General features: G+C 41.5%; 1 protein-coding gene, 1 non-coding gene and 1 pseudogene across 4 annotated transcripts in view; 1 reads left to right on the top strand and 2 right to left on the bottom strand.

Annotated features, from left to right (window-relative positions):
• The window catches only part of CCDC191 (coiled-coil domain containing 191), an 84267-nt gene extending 66894 nt beyond the window's left edge, over positions 1-17373 (top strand). For all 3 annotated transcript variants that reach the window (XM_070406227.1, XM_070406225.1, XM_070406228.1), the window contains 4 exons: positions 6462-6605; positions 14293-14445; positions 14965-15110; positions 17064-17373. In XM_070406227.1, coding sequence (XP_070262328.1) covers positions 6462-6605; positions 14293-14445; positions 14965-15110; positions 17064-17208 — 588 coding nt within the window. In that variant the 3' untranslated portion in view covers positions 17209-17373. The remainder of the gene's footprint in view (positions 1-6461; positions 6606-14292; positions 14446-14964; positions 15111-17063) is intronic.
• On the bottom strand, positions 1816-6312 carry LOC139004433 (ATP synthase F(0) complex subunit B1, mitochondrial pseudogene; annotated as a pseudogene).
• LOC139004717 (small nucleolar RNA SNORA51) lies at positions 4778-4909 on the bottom strand. Its single transcript, XR_011470553.1, has one exon. It is a non-coding gene; the product is annotated as a small nucleolar RNA SNORA51 (small nucleolar RNA).
• Positions 17374-18449: the final 1076 nt, after the last annotated feature.

Raw genomic sequence — 18449 nt, 5'->3', positions numbered from 1 at the left:
CCTGTTTTTAATTTCTGATGTTTTCATTTTACTTTTATTATATTTGTCCATGTCTCTGCTAAAATTACCTGTCTGATATTGAATGATGACTACTTTTTCCATTATAGCCTTCACTATTATCATAGATTATTTAAAATTAGCTCTCTCTGATATTTCCAACATCTTTATCCTATCTGATTCTTCTTCTGATGATTCCTTTACCTTTTCAGGCTTTATTTTTTGTCTTTTGGTATGTCATATATATAAGGTGTCCCCCCAAAAAAAGATATACACAAACTTTTAATAATTATAAAGGCAATATTTATTAAAATACAATTTATTTTCAAAATTGAGCTATCAGCTATTTAAGTGTGTATACCTTTTGGGGGGAACCCTGTATATATTTGACATACCAACATATCTATATATATAAAAGCCAAGTGACCGGATGCCAGAACAACCGGAATGACCAGTCTCTATGATGCACACTGTGGCCCCACCTGGCTGGCCTGGCCCCAATCAGCTTCCCCACGTCCTCTTCCCCAACCCCCACCCCACCCCCACTGGCCTGACCCCACCCATGCACAAATTCATGCACCGGGCCTCTAGAATATATATATTTGCAAGCCAGACATGTTGTACAGGACAATAGAAACTGAGATAAATAGGCTTTAGTGTGGAGATGTGTGATAATCTAGCCAAGAGTAGGGCTGTTTTTGAAGTGTGTTAATGATTACTACTGTTGAGGTTTGTTGTTGCTGTGGGTACCATACACTTCAGTTTCCTCTGGTGACTTGTTTTGTCTCCTCTTTTGGCCTTGGGTCTTCCCTTTGTACTATTCTCCAGAGAGAATCTGTCTCTTAGCAGCTCTCTCAGCTGTACTCCATTGTTATTACTGGAGGTTTGTTAGCATGCTGAGTAGGGTATGGACAAGGGTAGCATTCTCTATTGTTCTGATTAAATCTCACTCTTTGGAGTGCACAATATTGGGCATTCAGGAGAATTTCTGCTCCTGCTTTAGAAGTAGAGATTTTCCCTGCCCTCTGTTCCCTTCTTTTAGTATCCAGTGTACAGTCTGTGGCCAGAAAGGCCATCACTCTGTGAGGTTCCCCCTCCACTTGGGTGAGATAGGGCAGTGGCCTAGACAGAGTCCCCTTCCCACAGCTGCAGTGGCATTCCATCAGTGCGCGCAGGTGGTGCCACTTGCAGATGAAGTCTTTTTTTCCTAAGGGAGAATGGTCTGGGCAGATTTTGCAGTGGTTGCTTTTTCTCCCTGCCAGCAGAACCATGGTGGGAACCTCTTTGGACTCTCCTTGATCCTCTCTTTGAGAGCCTGGTGGAGTTCCTAGAACAAAGGCCTGCACAAAGTGGGGGAACCTCCCTATAACTATGACCCCAGGAGCTTTCACCTTTCTCATGCTGGCCTACCCTTGGCCTCCAGCAATTTGCCAAAATTTCTAGTTTAATCGTCTTACTGGCTCATATGGTGTATGGTGGCTTCTGCCTCAGATAAGCAAATGCTTGGGTCCTGTGTCTCCCTAAAGGTGCCTGTCTCTCCAGATTTGTAATGGCTTCAATTCTCTGATTGGTTCATAAAAAGTTATTAATTTGCTGTCTGTCCAGCTTTTTCTTGCTGGTAGAATACAGCTTGTGCAAGGCAAGAAGGATGAGAAATACATTACTGACCAATAAGTTATTTAATTTCTCTCACTATACCAAGCTGAAATCTTCCCTTTTTAGGAAACATGAAATATAATTTCAGTCCCCAACAATAGACAAAAAGATGTTGTCACATAGACTAGTTTCTATTAAGTAAGTCAATTGTTGGTAGCTGTCTCAATTGAGACAGATGCATTTACAGACTGGCTGTGTTTGAGCTTTCTTTGCCAAGAGCTTTAGCTCTAAAATGCCCTGGGCCTTTATCTCCTTTTGCTCTAGCATAGATACTCCACACAGTGTGTCTCTCCACCCGGTTTATCTTTTGTGGTCTTATTCCTTTTTTGAGGTGATTCTTACCTACTTTATACTTTATAGAGCCGTTCACAGTCAGCGACTTTCAAGGCCATAGCAGTGTTATTCTTCTGGACATAAAAAAGATAATTACATTTCTGAACCTGTGCCTGACGTCTCAAAGTCAGTCATATTCTGTATGTGCTTGATGGAAGCCTGCTTCACCTCTTTTAGTTGGGTACATTTTTGCTCAAGTTTATCAGCAAATTGTGCAAAAGTGGTACCATAATTTCTAATTACATAGATAATCAACCCGACTGTTGATATGGTAAAGAAGGTCTCTAGGGAACTCACATATATTTCTTTGGATAAAAAATGCAAGATAAGTCCTATGATATCAGTTTTAGGATAAAGGAACTGGAAGAATTTCTCAGGAAAAAGCTCATGACCTATTTGTCCTCCATATTGAGGAAAAAGTCCTCCAGGGTCAGGATCAAGACTTGGCTGTCCTCTCTGAAAGATCCTTGTTTCCTGCAATTCCCCTGGACCTAGATGTGCTTCATTCTTCAGCGAGGGAGCCACTGGTAATGGCAGGAAGTACCACCTGGGACAGGATGGTCAATGATAGTCCAATGGTGGCTTAGTGTCCTTTAGTGTCAGGTGCAGCAGTAACCTGGCCATTCACAGATCTCACACAATGACCTTTTAAAAATAAAAATCTAAACCCCTCCTAACATCTCAGTGTTCATTTTTGTTAAAAGCTTACTTTCTAGTAACCCTTATCAGACAATGACTTTTAATTGATAGACAGTTGATGAAGTTTGTGGTTAAAGATAAATTTATCAGAGAAGACCAGGTAAGATTTTAAGTCTTCCATAATTTCTTAACAAGCATATTTGTTTGTTTAACAAATATCTTTATAGAATCTACTATGTACTGGGCATTGTTCTAGGTCAGTGGTCGGCAAACTGCGGCTCGGGAGCCACATGCGGCTCTTTGGCCCCTTGAGTGTGGCTCTTCCACAAAATACCACGTGCGGGTGCCATGTACAGTGCGGTTGAAACTTCGTGGCCCATGCGCAGAAGTCGATATTTTGTGGAAGAGCCACTCTCAAGGGGCCAAAGAGCCGCATATGGCTCGTGAGCCGCAGTTTGCCAACCACTGTTCTAGGTGTTAGAATAGAGCAGTGGAGAAGACAAACAAAAGCCCTGCCCTCAAAAATGTATATGCTAGCTGGGGAAAATGGGTAATATGTAACAGCGAAAGAAGTAGGGAAGGGAAGGTCTGGTAGGGGAAGCAAGATGGGAAAGGTCTCTCTGGAAGGTGATATCTGAGCTGCTGGATGCTAAGGAGGAAAGGCCTCTCCAAGAGGGACATGTTAAATGTGAGATGCCTATTAGACATCCAAATAAATATGTCAGATAGGCAGGTGAATATATAAGACTAGACATCAAGATTATAGAAAGGAATCTGGGAGTCAAAAACATGTCAATATTTTTCTTGCTCTGGAAGTGAATGAAATCAATTTGGGAGACTTACTGTATAAAGGATGAACATATAATTGATTTCTAATTCAATAGCATTATGGTCAGAAAAGACACTTGATATGATTTTAATCTATTAAATTTATTAAGACTTGTTTTCTGGCCTAACATATGATCTATCCTGGAGAATGTTTCATGCACACTTGAGAAAATGTGCATTCTGCTGCGGTTAGATGTAATGTTCTGTATATGTCTGTTAGGCGCATCTGGTTTAACCCGTAGTTTAAGTCCAATGTTCCCTATTGACTTTTCTGTCTGGATGATCTATCCATTGTTTAAAGTGAGTGATTGAAGTTCCCTACTGTTATCGTATTGTTGTCTATTTCTCCATTCAGTATGTTGGTATATTTAGGTGCTCTGATGTTGGGTACATGAATATTTACAATTGTTATAGCCTCTTGATGAGTTGACCCCTTTATTGTGATATAATGACCTTCTTTGTCTCTTGTTACGTTTTTGGCTTAATGTCTATTTTGTCTGATATAAGTATAGCTACCCTTTCTCTTTTAGTTTCAATTTTCATGGAATATTTTTTTCCACCCCTTCATTTTCATTCTGTGTGTATTCTTTTTTTTTCTTCGTTGTTTTATATTTTATTGAATCTTTTTTTTTATTGTCTAAAGTTTTACATAGATCTCCTTTTTCCCCAATTGACCCCCCCAACCCCCACCCCCCCAGCCATTCCCACCCCAGGCAAGTCCCCACCGTCCCAGTGTCTGTGTCCATTGGTTATGCTAATATGCATGCATACAAGTCCTTTGGTTGCTCTCTAACCCACCCCTCCCCTGCCATTTGTGTCTGGATCTATTCTTGTTCATCAAATTATGTTGATCATTATATCCCACATATGAGTGAGATCATGTGATATTTATCTTTCTCCAACTGGCTTATTTCGCTTAGCATAATGCTCTCCAGTTCCATCCATGCTGTTGCAAATGGTTGTGTGTGTGTTCTTAAAGCTGAAGTGAGCCTCTCGTTGGCAGCATACAGTTGTGTCTTCTTTTTTATACATTCAGCCACTGTATGTTTTTGATTGGAGAATTTAGTCTGTGTACATTTAAGTAATTATTGATAGGTGTAGACTTATATTGTCTTTTGTTAACTATTTTCTTGCTGTTTTATAGTTTTTTGTTCCTCTCTTTCTTCCTTTGATGTGATGATTCTTCTAGTTGTTATGCTTTGATTCCTTTCTCTTTTTTGTGTGTGTATATCTACTATAGGTTTATATTTTGTGGTTACCATGAGGCTTACATAAAATGTCTTGCAGCTATAGTCTATTTTAAGCTGATAACTTTTTTTTTTCTCAATGTCTCCCCATTCACGATACAGACCAGGCAAAGAGCCTGAGCTGAGGTGTATATGGGGCAAGTTTACTCTGCCTCCTATTTCTGTACAGTCAGTCTAAGAACACAGCCTGTGGTAAGCACCAGGAGGCCAAAGCTAATAACTTTTAATGCATACAAAAGCTCTATTTTTACACTACTGTTTATGTATTTGATGTCATAATACATATCTTTTTACATTGTTTATCTATTAACAACTTTTCATAGATATAGTTATTTTTAACTTTGTCTTTTAACCTTTATCTAGAGCAGTGGTTCTCAACCTTCCTAATGCTGCGACCCTTTAATACAGTTCCTCATGTTGTGGTGACCCCCAATTTCATTGTTACAAATTGAACATAATTAAAGCATAGTGATTAATCACAAAAACAATATGTCATTATATATGTGTTTTCCGATGGTCTTAGGCGACGCCTGTGAAAGGGTCGTTCGACCCCCAAAGGGGTCGTGACCCATAGGTTGAGAGCCGCTGATCTAGAGTTATAAGTGATTCATTTACTACCATTTACAATATCAGAGTGTTCTGAATTTGCCTTTACCAGCAAATTTTATACTTTCATATGTTTTCATGTTACCAATCAGCATCCTTTGTTTCAACTTGAAGTCCCTTTAGCCTTTCTTATAAGGCTGATCTAATGGTGATAGACTCAGCTTTTGTCTGTCTGGAAACCCTTTATCCTTCAATTCTAAAGAACACTTTTGCTGGGTAGAGCATTTCCGGTTGGCAGTCCTTTTTATTTCAGCACTTTGACTATATCACTCCACTCCCTGTGGCTTTCAGGATTTCTGCTGAAAAACCCACTTGTAGTCTTATGGGATTGCCCTTATATGTAACATGTTGCTTTTCTCTTGCTACTTTTAAGATTCTCTCCTTGTCTTTAACTTTTGACAGTTCAATTATAATGTGTCTTGGTGTGTGTCTCTTTAGAGTCATCCTATATAATAAAGAGCTCATATGCTAATTAGACCAGATGGCAGAACGACCTTCTGGAACGACCTCCTGGAACGACCAATGGGTGGGGGCAGTGGGGCCTCGAGGCCACAAGGCAGCTAGGGCTGCTAGGGCCGAGGCAGCTGGGGCTGAGAACCAAGCCCCTTGCACAAATTTTGTGCATTGGGCCTCTAGTGTGTGTGTGTGTATGTATGTGTGAATATATATATATATATATATATATTCCCCCCCCCCCCCCTTTGGGCTTCTTGGATTTGGATATCTGTTTCTTTCCCCATGTTAGGAAAGTTTTCAGCCAGTAAGAACTGTTTCTTTGCTATAGTTCTGTGTGTCTTGTGGACATAAGCTCCAGTGTTTTTCAAATCCAGGTGTTTTGGGTGGTTGTTTTAAAAATTGGGGTTTTAGATGTGCAGTCTAAACGCAAGCTGGGAGTTGGGAGTTCCCTCCCTATTGTATAGTGCTGTGCCAACTATGAGTTTATGACAAAAGTGTTTCTCAGCCTTTCAATGTGGGTATTTTCTCACTCGCCCAATATGGAAGTCATTCAACTGGTTTCTAGATTTCTTCCAGAGGCAATTCTCTGTGGGTGGCTGTATATTCAGTGCATCTGAAGGAAAAAGGAAGTTCAGGAGAGCCTCCTATGTTGTCATCTTGGTCCCTCCTCACCATTTTTACTTCTTAATTTTTTTTCAGAAAGAACTGGAGCAGCAGAAGAGAATTAAGAGGAACCAGCAGCTGGAAGCAATAGCCAAAGATCATTATGAAAAGGTGTTGCTAAGGAAAAAAGGTCTGGAGCCTTGGAAGAGATTGAGAATGCAAAGCAAGCAAAACATCCAGGTATAGTGTCATACTCTTACCCCTCAAAATTAGAAAATTGACTTTTCAAATAGCATAAAATTAGATTTGGGTATTGTTTGGTGATTGAAAAGCCAGAAAGATAAATGAAGTGAGTGTTTGTATTTATTTGTTTTGGGGAAGAGTTTAAATTTGGTCTTCCAAGGTAGAGAAAGATTTCTGTAATTGAATAGGTTGAAAAAAGCTAGAGTACATTTTTATTATAGACCTACAGATAAGACAAATAGAGGCCTCTCTCACTACTAACAGTGTTTAATAAAGAGAAAAATAATTACCATAGGTCTGTTAGTCAGGTTTCTGCTGCAGTAAAGCTGCATAACAAACAGCCCCCAAATATCAGTGGCATATATATAATTCAGGCATTTATTTCTTACTCACGTCTGTGGACCAGTTGTGGATTGGGTTCAGGTCTCTCCACAGCCACTCTTTCTGGCTATAGCAGCTATTCAGGGCATGCTTTTCACCTGGCAAATGTCTGAGGTACAAAAGCTAAACCCTTTTCTGTAAACCCATGTGAAACCTCTGCTTGTATTGTGTTTACTAACATTCTGTTGGCCAGAACAAATCATAGCGCTAAACTAAAAGTCATTAAGAAGTGAAAGAGGCTCATCTACTCCATTGGGAGATACTATGAAATCATACACAAAGAATCCTATATAATAAAGAGCTAATATGCAAATGGTCATCACACCCTCATGCCGTAACAGCTCAGACCCTGAACACTGGGGGAGAGGAATGGGGACCAACCAGGCACAAATGAGCTCATGAGAGAGGAATGGAGACCAGCAAGGCTGCAGCCCAGGAGAGGGACAAACCGCCTGCCCCGCAGTCCCGGGTGCCAGCGCCTCCAGCTGCAGCCTGGGCAAAGCCGCTCACCCACGGTCCCCTGTGGCTGCGGCCAGCCTGGGCAAAGCTGGCCCAGGTCCTGGGTGCCTGTGGCCGGCCAGAGGAGGGTAGCCCAGATCCCGGGTTCTTGCGACCAGCCAGAGGAAGGAATCCTGGGTCCCGGGTGCAGGGCGAGGCAGAGGCGGTTAGGGGCGATCAGGCCAGCAGGGGAGCAGTTAGGGAGCAATCAGCCAGTAGGGGAGCAGTTAGGGGCAATCAGACAGGCAGGCAGAGGTGGTTAGGGGTGATCAGGCAGGCAGGCAGAGGGGTTAGGAGCCAGCGGTCCCGGATTGTGAGAGGCAGTCAGACATCCCCCGAGGGGTCCTGGATTGGAGAGGGTGCAGGCCAGGCTGAGGGCCCTCCCCTGTTCACGAATTTTGTGCACCGGGCCTCTAGTATGGGTATATAATCCTATTACAGGGAATAGCAACACACTCTGCCACACAAAGATATATTAAATCAACTATCATCGAAATTTAAATTTACCTAGTGCATAGATCATTCAACTAAATGATTATGAAGCTCAAAATGCATAAAATGTTGCCTTTAGAATTCTAGTTAATAATAAGCTCAGTAATGTGTACCAGTGATAACCACTCTTATTTACACATTTGACCAGGTTAATACTGAAAAGTAAGACTAGCAGTTTTGGTTGTGAAAAACCAGGATTAAAGATGAACAATAATGCTTCATATCATAAGAGCCCCACTAAATCAAGTACTGCTGCAGGTTATACCTCTGTGAATGTGACTTAGGCTGTTTTTTATCCTACCTCACCAGTCTATTCACCCTTCATTCTCCTTGTTCTCTTCCTATTTTCACAGTTTCTTTCCTTCTTTTTATTTTCCCCAAATGTCCTTCCCACTATCTTTCTTCTGTCCCTGACTTTTTTTGTCCTCAGCCTCCTTACCAGTGGCTCTGGAACTATTGAGTATTCCAAAACACCTAAGGGTGCACATTTGTGGTGGTCAGGGAATCCATCCTATCTGGAGGCCTGGACCCATCTGTGCCCCAGCCATTGCTAATTTGCTTTGGCTTTTCTAGTAGTGAGATGGGTGAGCTGACTCCTCAGTCTTCTGAGTGAATGAACCTGGAAATGAAATCTGAAATTTGAATTAAAATTTGCTTCTTATCTATATATATGAAAGCCTAAGTGACTGGAATGACTGGTCGCTATGATGCACACTGACCACCAGGGGGCAATCACTCAACACAGGAGCTGCCCCCAGCCCACAGGCCCTGTCCTTCCCCCCCAACCCCCCCGCCGACAGGCCCCAATCACCTGGGACAGGGAACCAGGGATGGGTGGCGGTGGAGGTGGCCCCTTTCCCAGGGGGGCCAAGGGCTGGTTCCCTCCTTGGGGCTGGTGGCCCACCTCCCAGGTCCCTCCCCCCGGGATGGGATGGGGAACTGGGGGTGGGTGGTGACAGACATAGGAGGCAGGGAGGCGAAGAACCTGATCAGCCCTGATCGCCAGCCAGGCCTAGGGATCCCACCTGTGCATGAATTTCGTGCACCGGACCTCTAGTAATATATAACCACAAAGATTGGTCATATCAGATAATTTGCTATCCAGCTGAGTGCTCCTAGTTTTATCTGGCTTTTATCTATTTCTTTATTGTTAACTATTAATACACAAAGGAAAGGTAGTCAAGGATTAGCTCTTTTTTGGTCCTTGTTTTTGATGGAGTAAAATCAAAAAAGGTATGAAATTTAGAAACAAAATAGAATTTATGGGTAAATAATCAAATTAAATTTTTTAAAAATTATTCAGAAGAATGTAAAAATAGAAACAGGAATTTGAGCTCAAAATAACAATTATAGGCTTTAAATATAGAAAAACCCACTTAAAATAAAAACAGAAAATCACAGATCTGAAACCAGCATTTCTAAAATTTCTTGATCATACAACCATCTGGAGAACTTACAAAAATGCACTTTCCTGGTCCCACCTCCAAGTATTTTCAGTAAGTCTGGGTTGTTGGCTGGGGTGGGGAGTGGGAAGGGGGGTGTGTATCAGGGACTCTGCATGTTTAAAAGGTAGCCCAGGGGATTTTGATACAAGTTGTCTGAGCACCATATTTTGAGAATCACCTCTCTAGTCATACCAGTGTATTTGTTTTCTGTTGTTGTTATAACAAATGACTACAACCTTACTGACTTAAAACAACACAAATTTATTATCCTAAAATTCTGGAGGTCAGAAGTCCAAAACCAGACCTACTAGGATAAGGTCAAACTGTGAGTGGGACAAGTTCCTTCTGGAGGTTCCAAGGGGAGAATGTCTCCTTACCGTTTTTAGTGTCTAACAGTCACCTGCATTCCACTGCTCACAGCCTCTTCCTCAAATCACTCTAATCTCTTCCTGATCCTCCTGTCTCCCTCTTATAAGGACCCTGTGATTACATTTAGGACTCTCCTGTATAATCCAGGATATTCTCACCATTTTAAGATCCTTCACTTAATCACATCTGCAAAATCCCTTTTACCATGTAAGGTCACCTACTTACAGGTTCCAGGGATCAGGGCAAGGCCATCCCTGAAGGGCCACTCTTCAGCCTATCCAACAAGATAGAATTTTAGAACATTCGTAGTCCTCTGCATCTCCTTCACTTTGTAGACAAGGGAACTAAGCCCTAGAGAAGAGAGCTGCTAGCTCAGAGTCACAGCACATTGGTTACAAAGCTGGAGGAGCTCATCACCATCTTCTTCCAAGAATCCTGCCCATTCTGGCAGCCTTTGTGCTGCGTAGAAATCGGAGGGTCATGTAGGTGCCAGGCACCAGTTGAAAGTTAAAAGAATAAAAAGTAAAATGGAAAGTTCTGGAGGGCAGTAAGAGGAAGGGATGGCTTCTTCACCCATCAGAGTTGGCTTCCAGGAAGGGATAGAAAAAATTAAGGAAGGAGAGGGGTCCAGTTACACAATTCCTCATTTGTTTCTATCACTTTCTTCAGAAGGATTATTTAGCATTTTCCCTTAAACTCACATGTGCTTGTTAAACAAATAAAATTAACTTCCAAGAACAGGAACAAGACAGGGATGCCCACTCTCACCACTCCTGTTCGACATAGTACTGGAAGTATTAGCCATTGCAATTAGACAAGAAGAAGAAATAAAAGGCATCCAAATTGGAAAAGAAGTAAAACTGTCCTTATTCGCAGATGACATGATATTGTACATAAAAAACCCTAAAGACTCCATCAAAAAACTATTAGACTTAATAAATGAATTCGGCAATGTAGCAGGATACAAAATTAACCCCAAGAAATCTATGGCATTTCTATAAACCAATGGTGAACTTATAGAAAGAGAGACTAAAAAAGCAATCCCATTTACCATCGCACCAAAAAAATTAAGATACCTAGGAATAAACTTAACTAAAGAGGTAAAAGACCTCTACTCAGAAAACTACAGGACGTTGAAAAAAGAGATAGAGGAAGACATAAAGAGATGGAAGAACATACCATGTTCTTGGATTGGTAGAATCAACATCATTAAAATGTCCATACTACCCAAAGCAATCTATAAATTCAACACACTTCCCATTAAAATACCAACGGCATATTTCACAGACCTAGAACGAACTCTCCAAAAATTCATCTGGAATAAAAAAAGATCCCGAATAGCTGCAGCGATCCTGAGAAAGAACAAAGTAGGTGGGATTTCAATACCAGATATCAAGCGGTATTACAAAGCCACTGTTCTCAAAACTGCCTGGTACTGGCACAAGAACAGACATATAAATCAATGGAATAGAATAGAGAGCCCAGAAATCGACCTGAACCAATATGCTCAATTAATATTTGACAAAGGAGGCAAGAACATACAATGGAGCCAAGATAGTCTCTTCAATAAATGGTGTTGGGAAAATTGGACAGATACATGCAAAAAAATGAAACTAGACCACCAACTTACACCATACACAAAAATAAACTCAAAATGGATAAAGGACTTAAGTGTAAGAAGGGAAACCATACAAATACTAGAGGAATCCAAAGGCAACAAAATCTCAGACATAAGCCGAAGCAATTTCTTCACCGATACAACTCCTAGGGCATTGGAAACTAAAAAGAAAATAAACAAATGGGACTACATCAAAATATAAAGCTTCTGCACAGCAAAAGAAACCATCAACAAAACAACAACAAAGCCCACTGCATGGGAGAACATATTTGCCAATGTTATCACCGATAAGGGTTTAATCTCCAACATTTATGGGGAACTCATACAACTTAACAAAAGGAAGAAAAACAATCCAATCAAAAAATGGGCAAAGGACCTAAAGAGACACTTTTCAAAAGAGGACATTCAGAAAGCCAAGAGACATATGAAAACATGCTCAAAGTCACTAATCATCCGAGAAATGCAAATCAAAACAACAATGAGGTACTATCTCACACCTGTCAGAATGGCTATCATCAACAAATCAACAAACAACAAGTGCTGGAGAGGATGTGGAGAAAAAGGAACACTCGTGCACTGCTGGTGGGAATGCAGACTGGTGCAGCCACTATGGAAGACAGTATGGAGTTTCCTCAAAAAGTTAAAAATGGAACTCCCATTTGACCCAGTGATCCCACTTCTAGGAATATATCCCAAGAAACTAGAAACACCAATCAGAAAGGATATATGCACCCCTATGTTCATAGCAGCACAATTTATCATAGCTAAGATTTGGAAACAGCCTAAGTGCCCATCAGCAGATGAATGGATTAGAAAACTGTGGTACATCTACACAATGAAATACTATGCTGCTGTAAAAAAGAAGGAATTCTTACCATTTGCAATAGCATGGATGGAACTGGAGAGCATTATGCTAAGTGAAATAAGCCAGTCAATGAAAGAAAAATACCACATGATCTCACTCATTTATGGATAATTAAGACCATTATAAACTGATGAACAAAAATAGATACAGAGGCAGAGCAACATCGAACAGACTGTCAAACTACAGCGGGAAGGCCAGGGATGGTTGGGGGGGTGGGGTGGGTAAGAGATCAACCAAAGGACTTGTATGCATGCATATAAGCAAAACCAATGGACACAAGACACTGGGGGCGGGGGAGGGTGGGTAATGGGAGGCTAGGGGAAGGTCAAGGGGAGAAAAAAAAAGGAGACATATATGATACTCTTTGTAATATTTTAAGCAATAAAACAATTTTAAAAAATAAAAAATAAAATGAAATTAACTTCCATGACAACTGTATATTTAAATAAGGTTTATTGGTCCAAAATGCTAGCCCAAAGCAGCAAACTCTAATCTAAATCACCAGGAGCATGGCTGAGCAGAACAGTGTGCTCATGGTCCCAGAGTCTTGCAAGCATTTCTGTACATGGAGCAGAGGGAAGGTGGAAGAAAGGTAATCTGAAAGAATTTTCATTAGCTGTAGGCAAAGAAGGGGGAGAAGGGGGAGCGGGACCAGCATAGAGAAATGTTCCCTCCTGTAGATTGGCTGTGGGCAAGTCTGGAGAGTGCACCCACGTGCAAACAAGCCGAGGCTCCTGGAGTTAGTCAGTGGTTCTCAACCTTGGCTGCACATTAGAATCACCTGGGAATCTTTTTAAAGTCCTGATTTCTGGGCCTCATCCTCCAGAAATTCTGTTTCTTTGTTACTAATATTGTGGCCCCACCCCATAACAAAGAACCACTGAGTTAGGTGGTGCCTGGTAGAAATAACCTGTGGAAATAGCCACCTGGAAGTTAACCTGAAGCTCCAACAGGCAATGGGAGGAATGTGAGCAGTCATTAACAGGCTAACAGTTCTGTCTTTCACTTCCCGGTCACTGTAATTTAATTTAGACATTTCAGAATTTTCTCTTTCTCATGCTATATTCCATTTATTCCAACAACCATTTGTAGAACTTTTAAGGAGCCTTCTGAGAATCGTTTTCTTTCTGGTTGTTTCCGTTTTCCCAGAGGATGAAGAGAAGGGAGGGGAGGAGGCTATGGTTTCTGGCTGCCCTAGCCTTTTGGTCCCCAGACAGAAATCAGGACAGGCAGCATCTCAGGTGCCACAGAGACCTCTTGTAATGCTCATTTTGACCAAGAATTATGACTGCCAAAAGTTTGGTTTGGGTCAATCACATTCATAATGCTGGGTGGCTGGACAGGCTTAGAAAAATATGTAATTGGAGAGAACAAAGGGGGAAGGATTTTTTCCTCTTACCTCTTGAAAGAATATAACACTTCCTTTTTAAAATCTATAAACTGAGTTGTATGTTTATTTTGAAAGAATTTTGCTCTGACCTTTTAAGTTGGTAAGACATTAAATTATTCATCATGTTATTTTTCTATCAGATGGTTTTGTGGTTTATTGATAATGTCTAAATTTCAGTGCTGGTGACAGCTCATTCTACAAAACTAATTGAAAGTATTGGCATTTCCTCAATTAGACAGTGGTTAAGTACATAAAAAAGAGAGGTTTGTTATGGAGTTGCTGTCTGAGCTCCAACAGAACAAACTGAGAACACTGCCAGCCACCCACTTCAAACTCGGTGCAAGCGAAATAATGGCTTTGGAGGCTGTTTATTCCATTTTCCTGATAACCAGCCAGTCACTGTGGTCTTCAGGGAGTCAGCACTGAAAGGCTATGCATGCGATGAACCTAAAGCCCCCATAAAATAGAGTCAGTAGTCAAAGCTTTAGGGACATAGGCTGAATGTCCTTAAGATATTCTCTCTACATGTGGTTTGAAGCATCATTTGCCAAGGGAATGAATGTGTTTCCTTAAGTGATCTACAATACAAGGAATAATTTCTTTCTCTTATTTATAAAATGATCCAGGTGGCCGAAGAACATCATTCTTTGGCCCTACAGAGGAAATGCCTGCTGAGCTGGTTCTGTTGCAGTCAGGAGAGCCTGGCTAGGAAGACGGCCCGGGCTGATCAATGTTATTCCCAAACGTTGCTTAGGAGGGTCCTCCGGAGCTGGCAGCGGGTAAGGCACAGGAAGGGAGCTTTGAATACGTCTCTCCTTAATCCGGGTAAGAAAATTAGATGCAATCCAGAATGTCCAGTCATTGTTTTTTCAAGAACAATATAAAATAGTCAATCTAATGCATTGCTTAGAAATGAATGTGGAAATGTCAAATTAACTTTTTGTTAATACAAACTCTTAAGCCTATTTCTTTTCACACTGTTCGTCTCTATAATTTGTGTGTCATTATATCAACTTTTGATTTTATACTTGTTTCTTATCCCATAATTGCTCAAGTGATTTTACTAGAAATCTACCCCCTTGATATTGTTACTGTTTCCCCCCTCTGGTTCCATTATTTCCTTCAGACATTACAGAGGCTGTTTGCTTGGCTGCCACATTTTCTCTTTATGCCTCCAGTGTCCTTTGTTCCTTTGTCTTGTGTTTGTTTCTATTCTATCTCTTTTGTACTGTTTATTTGCTCTAATTCTTTGTCTGTGACATTATTTGACTCATTTCTGTTCCTTTCCTCATCCCCAGTACCTGACTGACCTGGAGGAAGAAGTACAAACACTGTGTATGCATTTTCTTCAAAAGAAGATTTGCAGAGCCTGGCTTAACATGGTCAGGGAGGCCCGGATCGATTCTCAGAGCAAGCACAAGATTGCCGTGGAGCACAGTGACAGGTGAGGGTCTGATCTCTGAGGAAAGTCACTCTGACTGCATAATTGCCCTGCAATATATTCTGTACCTGGAACATGTCCAGAAAGAGGAAGTGGAGGCTAGGAGAGCTGGGCATTCAGCGATACCAGCAGAGGTGTTCCCGTTCACCCACTGACTCGGTGATGAAAACAAGATAGTAACCACCCCCCTGGGACTCCAGGGCCCCGTCTTTAAAATGAGGAGGGTGCCCGTCTTCTCTGCTTCACAGGGACTGGCAGGAGAATACAATTATGAGAAGTACCTGAACACACATAAGCAAATGTATGTATTCTTTATGTCACATAGGCTTGTAAGTTCAATTTTTTAACATTCTTGTGAAATATAACACTAATACAGAAAAGTGCTTAAGTCATGCAAGTCCAGCTTAATGAATTACTATAAAGGGGACATCCATGTCATCACCACTGAGGCCCAGAAGTAGGACACTGCTGGCCCCCAGAGTCCCGCTGGCTTCTGCCCAAGGGCCAGCCCTTCCTCCTCAAGGTGAACTACTCCTGAGCTTTGTGCGCAGCATGTCCTTGCCTTTTTGTTTCTTCACTTTTGCCTTCCAAGCATGCAGCCTTCAAGGCTATATAGTTTAGTTTTGCCTGGTTTGGAGTTTTATGTAATTCAAATCACACAGTATGCCATATTAATGTTTGTAATACAGTGATGTCTTATTTAATCTAAATTCCTTGAGGAATAAGGTGTAAGTTTTCCTTCGTTTTGTGTGATTTTAAGCATTTTGGATAGAAATGCCCTAAATTTTATTATGCACTTCCCTTTGAGAGTAAACAAATGGTCTGTCCTTCTTTGGGTGACTGAGTGTCTGTCATTTCCTATGAGCTTAATGTGGCAGATGCCTCCACGTTCTGTGGTGTACAGATTGTTGTGTAGGCACAGGAGTGTCACCTCCTCACACAGGCCTTCCCTGGCCACCTAAAGGAAAGTAAAAATAACCTGTTGGTCACCCCCATCCACTTCTGTGCTGGGGTCCAACCCCAGCAGGTCCAGGGGTCCCCAAAGGTGAGGACGGAGTCGGCGAAGAATGAATGACATGGAAACTGGTTTCAGTTCATCAGCATAGCGAGGTTCTCCCTCCAGGATCTCCAGCGAAGTTCTGGTTAGGAACTCCAACCAAGTTCTGGTCAGGATCTCCAACCAAGTTCTGGTGCCATGTTCTCTCGCTAGGTTCTCCATCCAGCTTCTCCAGCCAGGTTCTCCAGCCAGGTTCTAGCCAGGTTCGGTCGCCATGTTCTGTCTAGGTTCTCCAGCCAAGATCTGTAGCCAGGTTCTGTCCAGGATCTTTTGCCATGTTCTCTCGCTAGGTTCTGTCTAGGATCTCCAGCCAAGTCCTGTCTCTAGGTTCTGTGTCTAGGTTCTCTCTCTAGCTTCTCTCTCTTGTTGTCTTGTTACATCTGTATTCATACCAGTCGATTTTAATCCTATCAACCTCTATTCCAAAGGTTAGGGCGTTTCCTATCTCCATTCCAGGGAATAAAGATTATGTAGCTTAAGCATGATTAACTACCCACCTGGCACTTAGTTAAGGGGTTTTATCTCCTCCCTAACTTCAGGGAAAAATCCCTACCTGGGGAAACAACCTTTCTCGGAGAGGTGACCTTGGTTAAAACACATAGCGCTAAGGGGAGCAAACATATCAAGAACAGTATGCCACAAACGCCAGGTCCCCCGAAACATACGCTGTGCAGATGTTTCTTCTCTGCAGCGACTGTGTCAAGCAGCAAGGATGGACCGGCTCCCGGCACTTCTGTGGCTTTCTTTTCTTTACAGCATTTCTCAGCCTGAATTCCAGTTGTGATTTACATACCTTATTAATATGTTTTATTCACATAAGGATTCTTCTTACATGTACTTCAGATGGAAAGTCAACTTTTCCTTAATATTTTACATTTTTCCCCTTTTTATTCTTAAAGGAGGATTCTCTGGATCACATTTCAGACATGGAAGAAGTTTGCAAAATTTATGAAAGAGGAAAGATTAAGAGAAGAAAGGCGAGAGCAACTCCGTAAGAAGGTAGCTGAAATCCTTCCGGACTTCCAGGCGCTGGCCCCACCGTGACTCTGGTTGCCCAGCGTCAGATACCCGCCCTCGTGTAGAAGTCCTTGGTGTCCAGGGAACACAAGCCAGCACCGTGCTTAGGATGGAATGCCCATGGCCCATACAGGTCTGTGAGCACCACCCACCCACATGCACAGGCATCTACATGGTTGTTCTGTCAGGTATTCCTTGGATTAAAGGACTTCTTTTTGAGTTTGTACTTCATTCTTTTATTTCTCTTGGGTTGCTAATCAGTTCACTAAAGCATTTATCCCAGCAGGATCAGCCACAGGAACTGTTCCTGTTCCACTGTTCAAATGCAGCGTCTGTATTTTTAGCATCATAAACTTTAAAAAGGACGTGTTTGCTTGCCTGAGCTTGTGGAGGAAAATGTCCTTATAGCTTACCGTGAGTTGTTAGCAAATGTAACTTTAGTTAAGAAGAAATTAAAAGTAGTGAGCACTTAGAAAAGGAGTCACATGTGGCCAGGCACCTAGTTAGTAGCTTAGCATCCGCAACAAGCATTCTGCCGGCCTCCGTCCTTTCTGCCCACCCCTAATGGAAAGCCACGCATCAAAGGTAGCCTTTGCAGTGCTGCAATGGAGAACAGCGTATCCTAATTTCAGAGAAAGTGGGGCACCAAACACATTTTTCTTCAGTGCACCTTGATAAGCAGGAAGGGAAGTCCAGCAATTTGTTAAAATATCTGGTCACGCTCCCAATTGCTACCTCTAATAATATTTGATCTGCTTCTAGACCTCAATTTGATCTATATATCAAGATGTTTATCTTTCATTCAAAGAATGTTTTATCTTTAAGGTGCTAAAGACTATAAAGACATTCCCTTCTGTGAACTGAATTATCTGCTAGAATTTTTTTTTTTCATTACAAAACACATTTATTACAACAAATTCAAGTAGTAGATAAAAGCACAGAGTAAAATGAGAAAGTCCCTTGCACCCTGAGGTAACTGTTATTTGGTAGGTTGTAAATATGAGTTGGTAAAGTAAAATTCTGTCATCATCTCTTACTTCTTCGAAGGGATACCTAGCTATAGCTATACCACCTGCAAAATGATTCTGTCCTTCTCTGCGGAAGATGTGTGACTTACTCAGACATGACAAAACACCCTAAATCAAACTTTATTTCTTCTACAATATCCCTGTCTCCATAGTTATCCTCTAAAAACTTTTTAAGACTGATGGCCACCAAAGAAAATGGGAATAAAAGTAACTCATATTTAATCTCTTTCCATCTAAATC

This window comes from Myotis yumanensis, unplaced genomic scaffold, assembly GCF_028538775.1.
Source record: "Myotis yumanensis isolate MYYU_CA2020_CCGP unplaced genomic scaffold, mMyoYum1.0.hap1 SCAF_2, whole genome shotgun sequence".
NCBI classification, from domain to species: domain Eukaryota; kingdom Metazoa; phylum Chordata; class Mammalia; order Chiroptera; family Vespertilionidae; genus Myotis; species Myotis yumanensis.
Note: the sequence above shows the minus strand (reverse complement) of the source record. Positions and strands in the feature narration are given on the sequence as shown.